Genomic DNA, 14,401 nt, shown 5'->3' with positions numbered 1-14,401 from the left:
ACAACATGAGGGGAAATGCCAATGCTTGTGATGTATGTTGCTGCTTTCAAGTCAACGTTTGAGGATGTTCGAGTTGGGATTCCGGCGGGGGGGGGGGGGGGGGGTGCGTGGGGGGGGGATTCTAAATGTGACTGAAATAGGATGGAAAAATTCAATCATGCATCACAAGGCTGGCCAGTTTCTGGCCGTTTGTCTCTCTGCTTCTCTTTTCATGAGCCATTAGTCACTATTTAGTTCCTGCTCATGTAATTAGACAGAAGATAGATGACGTGTCACTGCTCGGCAAAGCTCGGCAAAGCGCGGCAAAGCTCGGCAAAGCTCGGCAAAGCTCGGCAAAGCTCGGCAAAGCTCGGCAAAGCTCGGCATGTCAGTGTGACTGCAACACTGCAATCCACTTTTCTTCAACATCCCGTCACAATGTTAGTCACAACCGAACTGCGGGTCAAGACGCACAGATGGCGGCCGGGTTCCCTCGATCCATGCCGCCTTGTTAAGCTACGGAACAAGTCCGAATGTGCTGCACATTATCTTGTCTGCAAGTGACCTACTTTTGTGCCACACGGTCACAGAGACGGCTCGCCTTGCCCACAATGCATCAAAGAGCTTCAAGTAGAAATATCACGGATATTATAATCATAAGGTTCGAAACTTCCGTTCACGCTGGCTTACAAATCCCCTCTGGTGTTCCGCACCCCCTCCCTCCCCGCCCCCCACCTCGATCCTCTAACCCGCAGCAATTCCTGTCTGGTTGTAAATTTGCCCTGACTGGAGGGCAGCGCGATTATCGGCCAGTCGGCCGAGCGGCCCAGTTTCCTGGTTCCCGGACGGGATGGAGGGACGACACTCACCGCCAGTTGCTCAAGCAGGCGAACGTTCCTGATCCTGCGGACGGCGCGCTCGGCAAACTGGCTCATCCTCGCTCATCCTCGTTTCCTGCTGCCTCCGCTTCCGCCTCATTCCCCACTTCTGCCCCAGCTGAGTCTCATCTGCTGTATGCCGTGGCGTGTGCGCGCGTGTGTGCGTGTGTGCGCGTGTGCGTGTGCGTGTGCGTGCGCGTGTGTTAGCAGGCAGTCTTGTCTGAAATCTTGTCTGTCCTCAACTAGGCCACATCAACTCTATTCAATATTTAATCATCCTTGCGAGTGTGCTTTAAGTGTTGTCGTGTTTCAAATGCAGCGAGCGAGTCGACTGCAATTTGTTATTTTGATTATATTGGACTCCTGGATTGGCCTCTTGCAGCTCCGCAGCTTGTCAACACATTTATGACCATTGCGATACACACAAGATGGCCGGACGGCTTGGCGGGAACAAGTGGGAACTTTGACGTGTGTTCATCAAATCATCAAACAATCCACGAGATAGAAGCAAATGACGTAAGCAATAAAACATTGGTTGTTAACCTGGAAAGAAAGAATGAAAGAAAGAAAGAACGAATGAAAGAAAGAAAGAACGAACGAAAGAACGAAAGAAAGAAAGAAAGAAAGAACGAAAGAAAGAAAAGTGGTTAGACAAATATGTGCAATCTGAATTCACATGAATAACGGAACGTATGGTGTTCCACCGGGTTCAATTCTGAGGCCTCTGCTGTTTGTCGCTAACGTGTGGACACGGAAGCGGTAAAGATAACAGACGGATGATAACAGACGCTCCAGTTAGGCGACTTTTAGTGAGACGCAACACGAACCCGCGACGCGGCTCGCAGATCGCAAGGCGGAGGAGCGGCGGCTGCAAGTGCGACCGCCAAGCTGAGAAAGAAAAACAGGTCAGTCACAAAAGTGGGCTGCAACCCCAAGCAAAAGGTAATCACCTGGAAACGCCGCCGACGTCCCCGTGAAACAAATATGGCGTTCACATGAGGCCCAATCGGCTGTAATTGGTCCAATAAAAGCGCAGACGAGGGGCGGGGGCAAATCCAGCAAGCTGGAAAAACAAGTCTCACGTCAAAAACAGCACGACGGCTATTAAAACAATTTTACGAGCCAATAGGGGGGGCAAGAGGCGGGCGGGGGGGGGGGGGGGGGGGGCTTTCCCATCAAGCGAAAGCTCATCTCTGATGCGTGCCGGCTTCCCACAGCGACTGTCCACACATAAAGCCTGTCCAGGTATGTGCGGTATTTCACCTGCGGACCGGCCCGGATGGAGGCTGACACTCTTTCCCACCCAAGTTGCAGAGGCAGCCCCACTCGAACCCGCTACTCCAGAATCAAGTGCCAGCGCTCGACTCCTGAGTAGGATCTGAGAAAAAAAACAACATTGTTGCTGAATCACTTCTACGCATTCCCGTTGAAGCCTCTCTGACAGCGCGGGAACCAATCGGATCTCACCGCGCATTTCTCCCGCAAACGCATTCATTCGCCGACTTGGTTGAGGCTCCAGCCTGCGCGAGACGTCCTCATGTTTCAATGCGGTCAATTGTAACTTGATATAAAAGCCTTTTAATGGGAGATGGCGGCAGAATCCGGAGCTCTCGCCGGCGTTGACTTGCCCCTCCCCCGCTTCGTGTTTTCAATTGAGCCTCTTGTTATCTCCCAGCACGATTGCACGATTGCATGGCTGCACACATCGCAGGCCAGCGGAGACAAAGCAAGTGCAGATGACACAGCGAGCGAGGACGCGCAACGTTTTGGGCAACCTCAGGCTGATGACGCCACGCTTTGAGGAAATGCGTTTGTCACTGCAACATTGGCGAGCGCCGGCCAGGCTCGTTTCGGCGAGCCACTTACAAAAACATCGTCGTGGCGCAACCTGGTTGTATTCATTCATTTCATGATTTAAGGGAAATGAACACACGTGAACAAAATGAAAAATGACTGGTTCATGGATTGCTGCGTGAACACAACGGTGAAAGAGGTCCGTTGCATTTGAGTAATCCGGCAAAATAACCCAAACAAGCAATGTGATAAATAAACAATTACGTCATAAAGCGCATGCGTCAATTGGAAGTGGAAGAGGAAGAACGCCACATTTCCATGCTGGAAAAAGCAATTTCATTTTTGCTCCACAACCTGAGGGGGAGGGTCAGAAAAGGGATTGGATCATGGTTTGAATCATGATGCAATTCAAGGCCAGAATACGCGACAGTCCACTCAGTCTAACGCGAGCATGTGCCGCCATTGTCCATGAAGAAGACACAAAAACTGAGCCCGGCTCGTCTTCACGCTTTGAATCACAACGGATGCAAATCGAATTCAAATGGATTCAAGTGCGTTTCTCTGCTCGCCGTGTGTTTGCGTGCGTTCGTGTGCGCGAGTGTGCGGGGGCGCTGCACACAAACGCCATTTTGCAGGAATGCAACGATTGGAAGACAAATAAACGCATGATGGTTTTTAAGCCCATGCAAAACATCAAAAGACTGAGAAATATTCCCAAAACGGTCTTTCACCGCCAAAGAACTTTTGGCCAACTGAGCCACTTCCCTCCACGCTTGACCCCCGCTTGACCCCCGGGGGGCAGCACTTTGTCACTGACCTCGTTGAAATCTCGCTGGCGGCCGCTCAGCGCGTAAGGACAAGCGTCCCCACCACAGGCGGACGCCCTGTGATAAAAATAAATAGTGCCGTGGAATCAACCCAGCAACACTGCTCTTATGTAATGCCGGCTGTGCCCCAGTTACTGTGCCAACGCGGGTCCTTCCCGACCCAGTTGCGCAACCCGAGTCAGATCACACAACGCGCCCTGCCTTGTTCCTGTCAAAGGCAACCTTGCGCAACACATCCATTAAATGCAGATTCTTCTGACTCAGAGTCCGCTCCCGTCACGCCTTCCGCAAACACAAAGACGTAAATTCATTGCTAAATGGATCGCAAAGCTTTGAGGAAGCCGACGGACGAGTGAGGTGCGGTTGCCCGCACCAATCCTCCGCACGCAAACGGTGTCGCAGGTGACTGAAATGGGACTTGATCAAAACTCTCTTTTCTGCGTTTGCTTGAATTCTCTCCTCAGGACGCCATCAATGCGTGCATTGCCAAGTTTTTCTTTTGTTCATTTTATATTCCAGCGCGGTACAATTCATTATCAAATCGTCAGCATTCCAACTGGCTAAAAAAAGCTTGATGCCATCTTGATTCTCGGAGGCGGGCGGGACAGTTCCAGTGATGCCAACAGTGAAAGGAAATCCCAATCTGTGTCCGCCGCACCTTCATCCTCATCCTCATTCCATTTGGAAATAGTAAGCACAGGGGCAACAAAAGATTGGGAAAAAAGAAGAAAAAACGCCTTTGGAACATTCCACAGGTGAATAATGGGTTAATTGGAAACAGGTGAGAGTCATGACTGGGTGCAAAAGGAGCATCCGCCAAAAGGCTCAGCAAGGATGCGGCGAGGTTCGCCAACTTGTCAACAAATGCGTGACGAGTCCAAGCCCAACAGTTTAAGAAGGACACTCAAGGTACAACGGAGTCCCGCAAGTTCAACGCCACCGCACTTCAACGCATCCTTCATACGTGGACGCTCGTTTCGAGAAAGTTCCATAACAGCTGTGTTTACTCGCCATGTTTTTTTCCGGAGAGAAATCAGAACAAAACAAGCACTCCTAGCAAAGGTCGTCAGCGAGCCGGCTTCCGTTTGCCCTCTTTTCGGTTCAAGCTGCTGAAGTCACGTGACCTTGCGGTCTAAAAATAGCATTTGTCCAGCACTCCATTGCAATGAATTTAGGGATCTATGGACATGACATCAAAACATTCAGAGAATCTGGAGAAATCTCTACACATAAGCAAGCTAGGCCGAAAACCAACATTGAACGTCCTTGCCCTTCGACCCCTCTGGGGGCCCTGCATTAAAAACTAGCATCCTTGTGGAAAGGATTTTGCCACATAATGTCAGGAACACGTCAGAAAACTATTGTCAGTCAACATGCATGGTCGCGACATCTACAAATTCAAGTTACGACTCGACCACGCAAAGCAAAAGTTATGTATCAACAACATCCAGAAACGTCGCCGGCTTCTCCGGCCCTGAGCTCATCTGGACTCATGCAAAGTGGGGAAATGTGCTGTGGTCTGAAGAGTCCACATTTGCAAATCATCAATGTGGTGTTCTTGTTGTTTCTTGTTGGCCAAAGAGGAAAGAGACCGTCAGCGTCTGTGATGTTGTGGTGGCGCGTTAGTCTTCATGACACGAGTAAGTTGCACATCTGCGCAGGCAGCAATAATGCTGAGAATGCGCTTTAGGTTTGGGAGCAACGTGCACGTAGCACGTAGCACGTAGCACGTAGCACGTAGCACGCCATCCAAGCATTCAATGCAGCATTATTTCAGCAAGACGACGTCAAGCCGCACGCACACGTTACGAATTAGCGCGGCTTCATAGCGAAAGAGCGCAAGTACTAAAGTGGCCTGCCAGCAGTCCAGACCTGTCTTCCTTTAAAAATGTGCAGCATCCGATTCAACATGACATGTCGTTTATTCAATTGAATGTAGGTCGAAATGGATTTGAAAATCATTGTATTCTGCTTTATTTGTCCCAAATTCAAATGAAGCTGAATCTGTGATCGCTTATTGACGAGGAATAGGAAACAATAAGTCCAGTGTTCCAGTAACAACGCAAAATGGTGATTGATATTTCCTGTGCAGCAATGACTCTCCTATTTACATGTGAGTGGGTGCGAGTGTGTATGGCTGGGGGTGCAAATGTGACACAACGCAGTGCATGGCTGCACTTGACATTTCAAAGAGGCTCTTTTGCAAATGCACTGGCCGTCAGTTCACCTCCGGCTACAATAAGTTCCCACCACTGATCAATAGTCCGGCCACGGCTCTGCTGTTTTTCACAAACTTACAGTAGCGCACGTCACGTGCGCGGCTCCTAATGGGTGACTGACTGTTTGCAAGAGCACACGTGACAAAACGCTCCACCGCCGTTACGTCATCTCTTTCCAACCTCTGTGAATCTTTTCAAGAGGCGCAAGCGGCAACACTGAGATCTCATTTAAAATCGGATGGACCAAAATCGTTAATCAGGTTTAAATGATGTGCGCGGGTGTGAGCACTGCTGCTTTTCAAGGCTCCTGCAGATTGGATTGACCCGTTTAGAACACCTGATGTCAACACATGGAGGTTGAAACCTGATTGGACCAGCAAATGTGACCTCCGCATTCACGTGCTAAAAGCAATGCAGTCAAGAGAAATGTAATGAAATGGAGATAAATGAATAGAATTTTAAACGTAGGTGGGAAATGTACATTAGGGCTGTCCTTCGGGTCGTTTAGGCCAGAAGAGAAGGCCCCGATCTTCCACACAGGAAGTGAAAAATGATCTTTTCTCCATATTTGCATGAGGGTCGCCATCATGTACGAGATGCGCCACCCTTGTCGAACCAACGAGCGATTTCAGAACGACTTACCAGCGGGCCGAGGGACAACCTCTTCACGTTCTCGCTGCTCTCCACGAGACTGTCGGCGGTCGGGTTCTCAATCACCTGCAGGGAAAAGAGCGGAGAGAGTCACCGCCTTGCGTGCGTCCGGCCGGCAGCCTTTCATTTCGCTCTTGCGGAGGTTCTCACCTTCGGCACAAGATCAGAGTCCAAGTTCCCTCCCTTTTTCCAAAGCGAGGTCTTCCCGCCCCTTCGTCCCAGCCACCCTGAGCCCTTTGTTTTTCTAGGCCTCTCCAAAGAGCGCTGGGAACCAGTCGGACCTGGCTACGGCCGCAGCCCAAGATAAACACTTCACTTTATGCACACTACTCCTGTACAAAGAGAGCCAGCCATGTCACCGCACTTCCTCATTGGCAAGTCGAGGGTCAAAGGTCAGCTGGCAGATGCCCCGGGGTCAGAGGCCTTCCAAATATGACCTCTAATCCGTTTAGAAAACGATCATATACATCGATGACGATGATCACAAGCGTCCCGAAAGGCCGCAATTCCCGTCCCCGTCCGCGTGTCCCCGTTTGTCACGAGCGCCGTCGACCGCGTGAGTGAACTTGTCAAACGTCCTCACACATCAACATGACACGCCGCGTTCAGCGCCACACCGCCCGATCCAAAACGATCGACGTGAAGCCTCAGTACATCTGACCTCGCGCGGCGCCGTTTCAAACGCGCTGCCCCATTTCCAAACGTCCGCAGGCACTTTACTTGAGAAGGAAGCCGACTAATCGGTGAACGGGATGCGAAACGTGCCGCCTTTAAAGGCGAGCCGCACGCGTACCGTAATTACAGTACACGTTTTGAGGCTTAGCTTTCAGTCCAATGAAACGGCCTGTAGCGATGTTGTATGCGTGGGGGGGCCGTGATATACTGTGCATCTATATATATATATAAAAAATTCTTATTAGGTAAAATGTGACTTATGTAGTCATTTATTGCTTTATTGGCGACTGTCCTCCCTCCCTCCCTCCCTCCCCCCCCCCCCTCCCTCCCTCCTGATGTTCTGTGATTTACACCTAAAGCAATTACTGGTATGTTGAAGCGGTGCTGCGCTGACCTCCACAGAGTGACACGCGTCGACGCCTACAGCGTACACGGGCAGCGCCCCCCCCCCCTCGCCCCCCCCCCCCTCGCAGCCGGCCATGCAGCCAGTCTGCGGTGTGGAAAGGCGGCAATCAAAGCAGGCCAGGCGGACGCTGACATCTGGGAGTCTTTGTGCTGGAAGCCTAATTAGATAGCAGGATGATGGGTGGTAGTTTGCATGTCAGTGTGTGTGTGTGTGTGTGTGTGTGTGTGTGTGTGTGCATGTGTTAAAGGTCCAAAGAGGGCTTTCTTTCTTTTTTTAACATCTGCTGCGGGAACGAGGGGGGCGCCCCAGACAGCTCCAACACAAGCACGAGGATCATGTGAGGGGATAACAGCTTAATGAGAACACTTGGGCCCATTGAGAGCTTGCTTCTCTCGAACAGACCGTCAGCTTTGTGGATAAACGGCGCCCGATCCATGAATATGGATCGCCATGGGCCCGATACTGTTCTTTTGTAAGTCAAGTAACGTTTTCATTCATATACAGTCGATTGTTGCACCTTCTGTCAGTGCCCCGAAGGAGGATGCGATCTGAACATGGCGATACTTTTGATGTCGAAACGCTCGCCATGTGGCGAACGTCCACCAACGAATTGCATGTTTGGATAGCCGCTTCCTTGCCAATGGCCTCGGTTGCGGGTTACGCATACAGACGACATGTTGAAATGACCATCTGGGCCGCGGCGGGTAGTGTTTGGGGGGTCCAGAGTTTTAAATGAGTACTCACATCTTCACAGCACTTGGAAAAGTTCAAATGGTTGGAAGAAAAGAGTAGGAATGATCCGACGTTGATCGGTCAAGCCCCTTCAGAACAAGTTTTTGCGCTCGTGCCAGTGACGGGTCAGCCCGAGTATTCGGACCGTTTTCCGTGAAACGTGCTTGACGGCAACGATTATCCACCGGACATCTTTCATTTGCCGGCTACGTGGGGGGGGGACCCAGAAAAGGTGCACGGGGGTTTCCGAGGCGATTGCTTTCCACTCATTGAGTGCGTGACGTCATCGGGTTTCACGAGCAGGGAGAGGAGACGGACGCATCTGCGGCAGCGCCGATGGCCTGCGCCGATCGGATGTTTCGGGTCCCTCTGCTGGCCGACTGGACCCGACTTGGAATTACGGGTGCCTCAAACAATGGGGTCAATTTTACAGCAACGGGTTGTGAAGATCTTTTTTTGTTTTTTTGTAATCTGATTTCCTTTCCTGTCAGAAACCCAATCATTAGACTGGATGATGACGATGATGATGGTTATTAATGTGTGGGTGTGTCAAAGCTTCAAGAATAACAAGTTAGCACAAAGAGAGAGAAGTAAGAAAGCAACGATGTACTTTGTAGTCAGAAGTGGAGCAACGTTCAGCAACTTTGAGCAAGTATTGAGCACACAAAGCGTTTCTAACAATCAAACAATGAAAACGCGGGTGCGATGACAAACGAACCAGAACATTCAGTCGAGATAATGAGGCACAAGTAGGATATTTGCCTGAACACGGGTGAGATCGCATCTGAACAAGATGACGCAGACAAACTATAAAAAACATGTGACAGAACCTGAACAGAACTGAGAGAATAACCAAATAAGACAATAGCCATTCAAACAACTACATAAAGAAGAGTAAAAAGCAAAGATAGAGTGGACGCTTGTGACTTTGAAATCATGTTCACGCCACAAACCAGAGGCCAAAAATCTCAAATGTTCATCTTGATCATGATTACGTCATTTATGTCTCAATATTTGGTTATGCCTAAAACTCCTCAAATGCAACTGCTTGCTTTCAAAACAATTTTGAACAACACGAGAAGCAACCGTTGATTTCCCTCCATGCAGGTCAAAAGTGTCGCAACCGATCACGTGACGACATGCGCTTGCCGCTCGCCGTTTAACAACGTGATTGCGCTTATTTGGCCTTCTTACCGCCACTTGCTGGATAGGAGGGGTAGTGCAGTTTGTTTTTTGTTTTTGTTTTGTTTTTGCATTTGAATGAAATACTGTAAGACGCTGTGGAAACACATTTATAAGTTCCCTGCGGAACTTTTACAAGCAAGAACTCCGTTTACCGAGAACTCAAAGCTTGTTGCTGGAAAAAGAGGCTAATGTACTTAAAGTAGCACGAAGGAACCTTCATCAAATATTTTCATAACTCTTCTGATGAAACCTGGACTTCAAACTCGCACCTTTGCCATGGCCTGAGGTGAACGGTACGAACACTGCCACACAAAAATGTGTATTTCGATTGTAGATTTTATATTGTGTGTGTATTCATTTATACGTTTTATTCTCTTTTAAATGTAATGCTGCTCAGTTGCTGCTATTTCTCAATTGTCCCCGAGGGGATGAATAAAGTTATATTGAATTGAATTTAAAAAAAAACACTACAAATGTGCTGACTGCTTTATGGCACACGTCAAAAAGACAGAAGCCGATTTGAATGTCGACGCTCGCTGGCGTGAGCTCCAAAATGACGCAATGCGCTTGTCCTCATGGGAAATGTGGTCTTCCTTCAGGCATAACGTTTGTCCACAATCAACATAAACTGAAAGAGCACCCAGAGGCCCGACGAAGACGACTGATGAACCGGTTCTCCGCATGAGCAAAAATCCCTCAAAGAAACGAGATCACCTGCAAACAACAACATGCTAAGTACATAGCGTTCACATACAGATCAAGTCGAGGCTTTAAAGGGAGAAGGAGGTGCGAAAGACGGAGCAATTGAAAGCCAGCCGGGCTGCAACTTTCATCAACCTGCTTCAAGTACAAAATCAATTGGGGAGAAAAGGAAGACTTTCCCCTTCAACTTCCGCTTGGCGTGTGGCGACCACGCGGAGTCAACGTCCTATCAGATAGCAAACAGCACAACGCGCCACTGTCAGGGTCCGAGCGGGGAACCTTTGCTTGGCCTCTGAGTACGGCCGTGCGTCGGCGTTCTTTCAACAAACAAACTTCAATTTGGTGTGCATTTCTTCTTTCGCTTCTTTCGTCATTTGTCAATTCAAAGGTGACGCCAAAGGATGCTGACGTGATGAACCGTGACACACATTTGAATGAGCAGGAAGGCAAACGAGCTGGAATGCAAACTTACTGTGCTCCGGCAGGCTGTTCGGAAGCCGGCATCTCTGCAGCCGCCTTCCCCTTCACTGCTGTTTTGCTTGTGAAGACAGACGGAGTGATGAGGTGGAATTTCCTTTGATGGCAGCTGAAAACATGCTGCTGCAAATTCTCCAGGAAGTGTTGCAGGCCCGGGAGGTTAGGGTGTCTGCAGCAACGCCCAATAAGACGGGAGGGAGGGAGGGAGGCGAGGCGAGGCGAGGCGAGGCGAGGCGAGGCGGGTCGGGCCGGGCCGGGCCGGGCCGGGGCCGCCGCCGACGGAGTGAGAGTGAGAAGTTCCACATGACATCACCTGCAGCTGTTGACAACTTTGGTGTTTGTGAACGTCCAACGTGCTGCAGGTGCGCCGCAGACCGACAGATGGAGCTCATGTTTGCCAACATGAGCTTTTTCTTTTTTTTGCTAAACAAACATACAAAAGCACGACTATGCGTGGAATGCCTGGAGTGCGAGACAACGTGTTTTTCTTTGCGATATGAGCTTTCCTTTTGGGGAGTGCAATCACGTGTTTACCAGTCAGGGAGCTGTGAGCTGTTTTTTTTTCCTGACTCGCATGGTTGCCGCCGCCGCCGCCGCATTCCTCAAGTGTGTTGGCTTGGCACTCGCAGCGCGTCGGTCCCGCGTTGCCTTCTCATTGAAATGGAAGCACGTGACTCGGAGGTTGCCTGCCAAGTGGATCTGTTCACGTTCCCCGCCGACCGGAGCTTCGCTTTTCATCGACTTCTCCGCATTCCTCTTCGCCGCCCGCCCTTCACGGCCGCAAGGATGTGCAATCAATCTCGGCCCAGATGTTATATTTGGTGCCTTTTAACGAGCTGAAATCAAATTGCATGTTTGCTGGTTGTTACTGGATGACAGAAACGTTGCTGTCAGCTGCCCACGGTTTGACTTGCGCGACCGCAGCGAACAAACGGGAGCCCTTGAGCACGCCGTCTTTGGCACATTCCTCTCCCGGGCTTCAACACAATCGCTCCGACCGCCATCGCATTCTGTTGCCGCATTCTTGCCTCCGATGCATTGTGACAATATGAAGTCGGTGAACAAGACTTCGCAGCGGTCAAAAGTTGCTTTTTACAACAACAAAATAATGTGCTCAGTGTTTGAGCTTAGCCAGTGCAAGCAAACGATCAGGAGCTATTATCGGGATTCCAATCCGAGTCAATGGCAGAATTTGATCGCAAAGTCATCGTTGGATGACAAAGAAAGCGAGACCATTGGTAAGCAAATATAAACGCAAGTACTGTATGTTCCATGCGGCCTCAAACGTGAATAATATTGCATTTGTGGAATATGAGACGTATCCATCTCGGGGCGGCCATTTTGACACTTGCTATTGACTGAAAATGACCTCACAGTTGCTCAGATAACGAGTCAACGACCGGTCACGGGACATGACGCGAGCAAACTGGGAAATCCGGTGAGCCCTGATCGCTCGTTACCTGACCCTTGAGCAAGGATTGCTGCATTTGCGGATGGAGGGAAGTCCCATGGGATCGACGCACTTTCAGGACAATGTCAACAACAAAGATGGCTGATTCTGATCAGTGGTTTTGGTTAACACAGTCCGTCCAAATCAAGTTGCGTGACGTGAAGTTATTTGTGTAATCGTTACTTATTTTGAATAACTAAATGAATTGTAATAAAGAAACAAATGTGTTTATAATGGTGTCAATTGTTTTGCCCTTTGCAGATGGCGTCTCTACCGGGTCGCCGTTGCCTCCGAGTTCAAAGGGGCGTTTCCACGCGCGCTTCCCGGTAAGTCGGAAAAGTCCGATTTCCTACCTTCCTCGAATGCAGCATATGATGTCATTTTCAGTCGGCGGCAAGTGGCAAAATGGCCGCCTCCGGAGATGGCTAAACGGGTGGATGTGGCCGCTTAAGTCGTATTCTACAAGCGCACCATAAATCAGAATGTCGTGTGGAGACTCGCGGGGGCGCATAACCTACAACATCATTGAAAGAACTTTTTGGAGTTGACTTCCCCTGCATTTTTTTTCCAATCTTGTTTTGTTTTTTGCTCTCGCATCCCTCAGTGATAAGTTGCCTTCAATTTGTTTCCAACGTGCTCGACGACAGCGTGCTCGTCACATTTGGAGACTCCCGACGCGTTGTTGCCGTGCCCGCGGGGGGGTTCCGGATGCGTTGTGGGTACGGACCAATTCATATCCTCCTTCTATCTTTCCACCATCCAGCGAGCGGCCATCTTTTTCTCAAAGTCAACTCGTCAACTGTGGGCTCGACCGAGCTCCGTCACGCTGAACATGCAAAGTATAGAAAATGTTTGCGCGGCTGGATTGATGGATGCAAGCAAGGCCATTATATTGAAGCGCTTTATTATCCGGTGTTCTGGCTTAAAGGCAAAAGCAAGATTTTTGTGCCGATGTCAGCCACTTTCAGGGAAGAGATCAAGCTGGGAAGATTTAGTGTGGACGCAGTAAGATGGAAAGCAGAAAGAGAAAAATATGGCCATAAATCAAGGACGGCATTCCCGTGATTCATCTGCATGCGAAGAGGATTTGGTTTCTTTTTTACGGAGGCTTTTTAAGCGCCGAACGAGCCTGGCCATCTTTACCGCATATGTCCGCTTAATTCAATGGAGTTCTGCTCAATCGTTTCCTGTCATGGACCGATTTGTGTGAACGGAGGAACCCGCGCTCTTCCAAAACTTTGATCTGCTTTCATCCGGTCCTCCACATGTAAGAGGAAGGAGAGCCACGCAGCCGTTGCGCATTCACACCATCTTCCAACGAGACCTCAGCAAATCTTGCGAGAGTTCAGTTCAGTGAGCGCCTAAAGGATTGCCTTGCCACGCGTGTTTGTCTTGTCTTCATACGTTCTTCCCTTTTGTTCTTGTTGGTAATGCCACATGTGCTCGTCTCCTTCCTGGCGACTCACGGGAACACGCAGAGAGCGAACCCCTGATTCACACAATATGGCTGACCGAAAAAGGAAAAAGAAAAAAGACGATTATACTTGAGAAATGACGGCAATGTCGTTGGTTAGAGAAGCTGGAAAAAACATTCGGCAGCAGTTTGAAAGGACATTGTTCTACATTGCAGCCACAGTTGGAAGCTTAAAAGTGTCTCGATAAGATGACGACAAGGTTTTGATGTCCATATCGTGTGTCTTCTATCGAGTTCAAGGGTTCAAAAGTGTTTGCCGACGCAGGAGCAGTGACGAGTTATCGACAAGACTTGGCGTGAGCTTTCACACGGCTTCCTTCACAGGATGCTGTAAATGGAAAGACGGGAGCCGTGCGGCGGTCGGCGGTCGGTGTGGCGCGGGGGCGGCCCACGTGTGAAGAAAAAGAAAACAAGTGCGCAGGCCCGAGGGAAGAGGTTCGGATCGAGCACTCGCACGCAGATGTGATAAGCCACTGTGAATTAAAACCCGACTCAATCATGAAGTTAATAAAGCACATTCAAACAAAATGTGATGTGTACTGACAAAAGTAGACTTTGGCCAACTGGTATTATTTTGCATTTCATTTGAAAGTGCAGCACTTCGGCTTGCTGTAAGCACGATTGCACGATTGCACGTGTTGCTATTTTTGCTTCTCTGCCTCCACGACTGTCGACTTTCCCGCGAGCAGAGCTGCAGCAAATGACAGTTGATCCAGGGATTAATTTTATTATGGTAGCAACAATGTGGTTCATTAAGTCACTTTCAAATGTCGATGTCACCAATGAGTTGACAATGTCACTCTGTACAGAAGTGCAAAGTTTGTTGTTCGGGTCAAATTGGTCCCGAGTCTGCTCAAATGGATTTTAGATTGACCCGTGTGTGTTTTCAATCAAGGGAACTGCCAGTAATAGCGGGACTCTTGAAACAGTGAGACTGCATTTTGTTTTTTGT

The 14,401-nt window shown here is 49.5% G+C and overlaps 1 protein-coding gene and 1 long non-coding RNA gene across 7 annotated transcripts in view; one reads left to right on the top strand and one right to left on the bottom strand.

The window, feature by feature from the left end:
* The window catches only part of LOC147180087 (nck-associated protein 5-like), a 70,477-nt gene extending 64,075 nt beyond the window's left edge, over nt 1–6,402 (bottom strand). For 2 of the 6 annotated variants that reach the window (XM_086067519.1, XM_086067515.1), the window contains exon 1: nt 849–1,224. Coding sequence is in view for 2 of the 6 variants with exons in the window: in XM_086067521.1 (XP_085923647.1) it covers nt 849–914 (66 nt within the window). In the remaining 4 variants the exon portion in view is untranslated. Of the gene's footprint in view, nt 1–848; nt 1,235–6,339 lie in introns of those variants that run through there. The other 4 variants (XM_086067517.1, XM_086067520.1, XM_086067521.1 and 1 more) reach the window with 4 other exon arrangements.
* Nucleotides 6,403–10,763: 4,361 nt separating this feature from the next.
* Nucleotides 10,764–13,967, top strand: LOC147180086 (uncharacterized). Its single transcript, XR_015093978.1, has 3 exons — nt 10,764–10,887; nt 12,237–12,301; nt 13,774–13,967. It is a non-coding gene; the product is annotated as an uncharacterized LOC147180086 (long non-coding RNA).
* Nucleotides 13,968–14,401: the final 434 nt, after the last annotated feature.

Source organism: Leptonotus elevatus, chromosome 2 (genome assembly GCF_054856555.1).
Source record: "Leptonotus elevatus isolate MCC_2025b chromosome 2, RoL_Lele_1.0, whole genome shotgun sequence".
Taxonomy (NCBI): Eukaryota; Metazoa; Chordata; class Actinopteri; order Syngnathiformes; family Syngnathidae; genus Leptonotus; species Leptonotus elevatus.
This window is presented reverse-complemented; position numbering and strand designations above follow the sequence as displayed.